At 30.8% G+C, this 6,047-nt stretch overlaps 2 protein-coding genes and 1 non-coding gene across 3 annotated transcripts; all 3 read right to left on the bottom strand.

Annotated features, from left to right (window-relative positions):
- Positions 1–395: 395 nt before the first annotated feature.
- LOC127136966 (AP2-like ethylene-responsive transcription factor AIL6) lies at positions 396–1,694 on the bottom strand (the record flags this gene model as incomplete). The annotated part of the gene is made up of 5 exons (XM_051063469.1): positions 396–963; positions 1,077–1,153; positions 1,251–1,301; positions 1,387–1,460; positions 1,602–1,694. Coding segments are annotated over 5 exons (666 nt in total), but the record flags the coding sequence as incomplete, so codon positions are not given.
- Positions 1,695–1,741: 47 nt separating this feature from the next.
- Positions 1,742–2,824, bottom strand: LOC127135423 (AP2-like ethylene-responsive transcription factor BBM1). Its single transcript, XM_051062139.1, has 4 exons — positions 2,643–2,824; positions 2,201–2,534; positions 1,992–2,074; positions 1,742–1,785 (listed from the first exon to the last, which is right to left on the bottom strand). The coding sequence occupies exons 1-4, from the start codon at positions 2,659–2,661 to the stop codon at positions 1,757–1,759; spliced, it is 465 nt and encodes a 154-aa protein (XP_050918096.1). The 5' UTR covers positions 2,662–2,824; the 3' UTR covers positions 1,742–1,756.
- Positions 2,825–4,907: 2,083 nt separating this feature from the next.
- LOC127077301 (small nucleolar RNA R71) lies at positions 4,908–5,014 on the bottom strand. Its single transcript, XR_007787139.1, has one exon. It is a non-coding gene; the product is annotated as a small nucleolar RNA R71 (small nucleolar RNA).
- Between the last annotated feature and the right edge of the window lie 1,033 nt (positions 5,015–6,047).

Below are 6,047 nucleotides of genomic sequence, written 5' to 3'. Positions count from 1 at the left end.
ATACACTCTTAATTAATTTAGTTCAGATGATAGTTTTATAATATATAATTATAAAATCGTGAGTTCAAAACCTGAATACTGCACTTGTTTACCTTAAAAATGAAATTATGGTTATAAGAACAAAATAAAAAGATAAGACTATATATTATTAGACAAATTTTCAAGCTTACACCAAACATGTGATTGATTGGTAACGGTATTATTATATCTGAGATAAACACATTTTTTTATTTGATTATTGAAAATATGAGATGATGATATAAATGCATTTTTTCTAAAATAATTACTTTTTTTTTCAAAAAAAGTTTATCTTTAAATAACCACAGAAATACTAAATTAATCTCTTTTTAAATAAAAAATATTTCTAAAAATTGCTTTTAAAAATTGCATGCATATATCATTGTCAGGAGAATGCGTCATGTATTAAAAATTAGGATTACTAACAATCAAGAAACACTTCACTTCATTCATGCACATTTCAAGTCTCATTGGCATGAAAATATCAAAAGCTAAGATGTAAACAAAGAAGGTTTTATCATATGATACTAACAAGCAATATTTATCAGAATAGTCAAATTAGCAAAGAAATAACTCAGATGCTGGTGGCATTGCCTGCGATTATTGTGCCTGCATTGGTTGGAATTTCAGCAGACTGTACTGTGCCAATTTCTGTATTGGTGGGAGGATGAAAATGGTGGAAAGGATCATAGGGTAATGAAGCAGTGGACTGAAAGTTGCTGCTATCCATATTTGTGCATTGAGGTTGATCAATTCTAGTCACAGGAGCATTCTTTTCTGATTGTCGAGAACGTCTCAAGCGTTTTGTTGCTCGAGCAATTGGAAGAGGATTCTTCGATATAGCTTCCATATCATATCGACTCGCCTCAAAATTTGTTATAGCACTTGCACCTCTATATTTTAGAGCTGCAATATCGTAAGCCTCTGCGGCTTCCTCTTCTGAATCTGTAATCATGCAAGGATCAAGAATATTCAACTTCGAAATATAAATCATTTAATAATGAGAAGAATTATGATTAAATCAAATCAAATCATATGGTATAAAATAACAAGTTTACCAAATATTCCCAAGTATATATCTTTGTTTCCAGAAACTCGTCCAATTCTTGCTTGCCATTTACCACGGTAGTGGTGCCTGAAGGATTCAAAATAAAAACAGTAGAAATGATAATCACTCTATTTGGTATCATATCATATCATATTTTAGTAGTATATTGTTTCAAATTTCTAACCTTGTAACTCCCCTATATTGGGATGTTCCCCTAGCAAAACCATTGCTTTTCCTGCAAGCAAGCAGAAAGGAAGTACAATTTTAAGCGATGGACTGAAATATAGTTCTAAATACTTAGTAGGCTAACTCATACAAACCTTCGCAGTTTAGTAAGAAATTCTCGCTTTCCTTCATGTTTCATCTCCTCCAATTCCTTTGCATAATCAGAAACCTGAGATATTAGAGAATACGAATATGCTAAGTGATGAAAGCTCCAATATAGGAATGTTCAAAACCATAAATTCACTTTTCCACTATAAGCATGATTATATTGGAAAATAGATTCAAACTGAATGATAAAAGTGATTGTTACAGGAAAGTTTGTGGTAGCTGTTGGTCCCCAGTACTTCAATGCTGCCAAATTATGAGCCCTTCCTGCATTTTCTTCATCCTCAAACCCACCTAATAATAATCATAACAACAAATTCAGCATGTAATGATTAACCTTATCAAATTTGAGGATAGAATTTAGTAGAAACACTTCTCACCCAAATACACTGTAGGAATAGTCAAAAGCCATGTGACAGAAGCCAAGAATTTCACCAAATCATTCCATGTCAAGGAAAAAGCAAAAAATTCAGTTTATGATTAAAAATCACTTTATATATGCATGCATTACAGTCTCCCTAATATTTCATTTTCCCAACCAAATGTTCAAATCAAAATAATCAGTAAACAAAGGGAGATAGATAAAGAAAATAACCTTGTCGGCCTTTCCTGACACGACCCTCTTGTTTACAGTTGTTATCCCATAGATGTGCTTCAAATCTACCCATCCATCTGTGCCTACACAACAACAAACACGCGACCATATGATTTATGAAGCACGGACACCAGAGACAACACCGACACTGACACGTAGATATCAGTAAATTTTATAATAATAAAAATATTAGTATATATAATGAATACCTTGAAACCCCTTTGTATTTTGAAGTTGGTTTAGCAGTGCTATGAGTAGTGTTTTCAGGACTTTCAGGATCCACCGCAACAATGTCTTTGGAAGACTCACCACCTAACTCAGTACCAGTGTTCAATTCAGATTGATCCAACCCAGAACCAAAGTTGTTAACAGTAGTAGAAACCGGTAGACATGCATCAATCGATTGCGGATCTTGTGCGTCGTTGAAAAACATTGAAGTAAAACTACAATCGTAAACTGGAAACGAGTTTGGATTCATTTCTGCAAAACCTTCTGTTTCCTTCCCTGTTGCAGTGTGTGATGAATCCATGAAATTCATCCGACCTAAAAAAGTATAATCAAAGAAAACTCTAGTCATGCAAAAAAGAAGAAGAAATAATAAAAAGAAGGAAGAAGAAGAAGTTAGAAAATGGCGTTGGTGTTACGACGAACCATTGGCGTCATGCATCATGTGAAAGATAGTGTGAGTGATGTTGAAGAAATAGCGAGTTTTAGGAGCTATGCAATTTAATGAGTCAAATAAATCTTAAGTGAGTTAGTAATAGGATAGGAGCAACAACCATTTTCAAATAAAACGGTTTTTCCGCGCGAATATACAGACAAACAAATTGATTGTGAGTCAAATAACACCTCTCTCTTCTCTAAAGTTTGAGCAAATTAGGGGGGTTACTAATTAGTTACTCTTACAAACTAAGGAATGGATAAGAACCAAGTAATAGTACACAAAACACATGATAATATATGTTGAGGACTCATAGTAATGTTTAATCGTCCGATTCAAAAAAAGTATCAAATAAGTCATTTAAAAAAAAGTTTTTTTTTTAATAATCAACATCAAAACTTAAAACATTCTTCATATATAAAAAAAATTCCTTATTTGTCATCGTTCGAATTTGTTTATAGTTGTTCAAATGAAGATATTGTATTGTTTATTTTTATAATTCTATCTTATTTGATTTATATATTATATGAATTTTAATTTTGTTATTATGTTCTATTATTTTAATTTTGGTTTGAAGTAGTTTAACCTATTTTATTTTAATTTTTTAATTTGTTCAAATTATTTTTAAATGAAGGTTGAAATTTAGTGTACAACTATGTTGCGTTATTATATGTATTATTGATATTGTTATATTAAGTTTGTAATGAATTTTTGAAATATTTATTTTATTAAGTCGTGAATATATGATTATGTGTGACGTATTTATAAAATTTAGTTTCAAATTATTAATTTACTTAATAAGCGCTTCGAGCATAAGTTTAATTGGTTGAACCAATTGAAACTTATTCAATCTCTGTTTTGGTTTTTAAAATATTAACTAAAACTCTAATAGTGTGTAATTCAAAATAAATCAATAAGATGGAACTATAGATGTTTTATAGTCATAGACACGTGCAATTTGACCAAACTGCATAAATAAAAAAATTGTGTGTTTCTCTCTACTTTGATTCGTATTTGCATGACTGATACAACATTAATAGAATATATATATATAGAATATATATAATATATATATATATATATATATATATATATATATATATATATATATTATATATATATATATATATATATATATATATATATATATAATATATATAATATATATATATAATATATATATATATATATATATATATATATATATATATATATATATTATAACTTCATGCTTGCATTAGGTTTTAGATTTATCCCTTACTTAGAATTGCATGCTTTATAGGTTCATTGTGATCATAGTCTTAAGATTGAATCTTAAGAATAAACTACACTCACGAAAGTAGGTAGTTTGTTGGTTTATGATATGACAACATGTTGACGAAATGTTAACGAAAGTAGGTGTTGTCCATTTTTTCTATTTTTCTAAAAAAAAACTATTTTCTTTCTCGTAATAGAATTGAGAATCTGAATTTAGGGAGTCTAGGATAGGAATCACAAATCCTAAATCTTGTTTGAAATCCAAAGTTTAATTCAAATAAAATCTCAGAACCATCATTTATGGATCATCATAAATAAATATGCATGGAGTAATTAAGTTGATATTTGAGGACGGAATCTTTGTACTACTTCGATATAGTTGCACGCTTGTGGCGTGCCATGTTTTTGGCGTCGTTTCTAGAGACTAATTTTGATATTTAATTCTATTATTTTGTAGTCTAGACTAAGACACCCTATTTCCATTTTTTTTGTTTTTTTGCAATTTTTCTCATTTCGGTTGAATACGAAGGACACAAAGCCTTGGGAATCTCGTCGAACTGATAAACAAAATCAAACGTTATTTCCATGAAAGGTGTTAGCAACAACAATAATTACTAGTTATGGTTGCCCCCAATCGCGCCTTAAAAGATTATTCTACCCCTATTAACGTGGAGCTTCACTCAAGTATTATGCGTCCATCGATTGAAGCAAACAATTTCAAGCTAAAGTCCTCTTTGTTGTTATTGGTACAACATAATCTATTTTCTAGTTCAGCGACAAATTACCTGAATTTGAATATGTATGTTTTCGTCGAATTTTGTGATACTATAAAAATGAACGATGTAGTCTCAGAAGTGATTCAGACGAGGCTTTTTTCATTTTGTCTTAGGGACAGGGGTAAAACATGAATACAATCCTTACTCTCAAATTCCATTACAACGTGGAATGAGTTGAAAATTTAGTTTCTAAGCCCATATTTCCATATGAGGAAAATTGACAAGCTTAGAAATCAAATAACGAGATTTAAACATAGAAATGAAGAATCTCTATATGAGGCTTGATAAATGTTTAAAGAGATTCTTAGGCTTTTCCCCCACCACAAAATTGAAAATTGGTTAATAGTCCAAACGTTTTACGACAACCTTCTCAATTTGATGAGAATGACTATAGATGCTAGTGGTGGTGGGGCTTTGATGAACAAAAACTTCAACAAAGCTTATGCACTCAAATAGTACATGAGGCGAAACCACTAATTGAGGGGAATAAACAAGCCCCTGTTGAGAATGTTGAACATGTGACTCTAAGCACAAGAAGGGGGTGAATTGTGGTGGTTTGAAAAATGATAGTTTAAAACAAAATCATTTTCTAAATCATATTTTAAAAACAATTTATAAAGACGTTTGAATATACAATATAAAATCAAGGTAAAGAAAAATAAGTGGAAAGTATAAGGGTTAAGGAAAGAGAGACCGACACTAGGAATTTAGAGAGGTTCAGTCTTAAAGAAGTGACCTACTCCTTTTCCCGAGAATTGATCTTGAGAGTATCAAATAATGCTTGATAGCTTTTATATGGTTAAGCCCATTAACTTCCTTATACAAAGAATTAAAGTTTCAGGCTAACTTCTAATCAAACAACGAACAGAGGAATGAAACGGTTAGTCGTCACACCAAACAACAAACAGAGCTTCGAGCAGTTAGTCTCAAAGCTAAACTGAGATTTTTCACGAGATGATCTCAAACAAATATGGAGTGCTAAGTTGTCTATCCTTCGAGTTAAACTTGGATTTTATACGGACTGACCACAAAATGAATCGATATTTTTACCGGATTAATCTCGAACCTATTGAGTTTTTATACAGGCTGATCTCAGAAACCGAGTGTGATTTTATACCAAGTTAATCTCGATCCAAATGAGGTTTTAACTGGTTTGAGTCAAGAACCATTACGAATATTTTTCTCTGGTTATTCTTCATGAACCCAAACGAGAGATTTTCTTTAATGGCGGAGGTCACAAACCAAACAAAGATTTATACTAATCCTCTAAAGAGAATTTATATTAGTTTAGCTCCAAACCAAAATGATCACTTCCTAAAGAAGAATTATTTACTCAAGAGAAAATATTACTCTCGATAAAAT

The sequence above is a fragment of the Lathyrus oleraceus genome, chromosome 4 (genome assembly GCF_024323335.1).
Source record: "Lathyrus oleraceus cultivar Zhongwan6 chromosome 4, CAAS_Psat_ZW6_1.0, whole genome shotgun sequence".
Classification (NCBI taxonomy): Eukaryota; Viridiplantae; Streptophyta; class Magnoliopsida; order Fabales; family Fabaceae; genus Lathyrus; species Lathyrus oleraceus.
The sequence above is the reverse complement of the archived record's forward strand: the minus strand, read 5'-3'. Positions and strand labels throughout refer to the sequence as shown.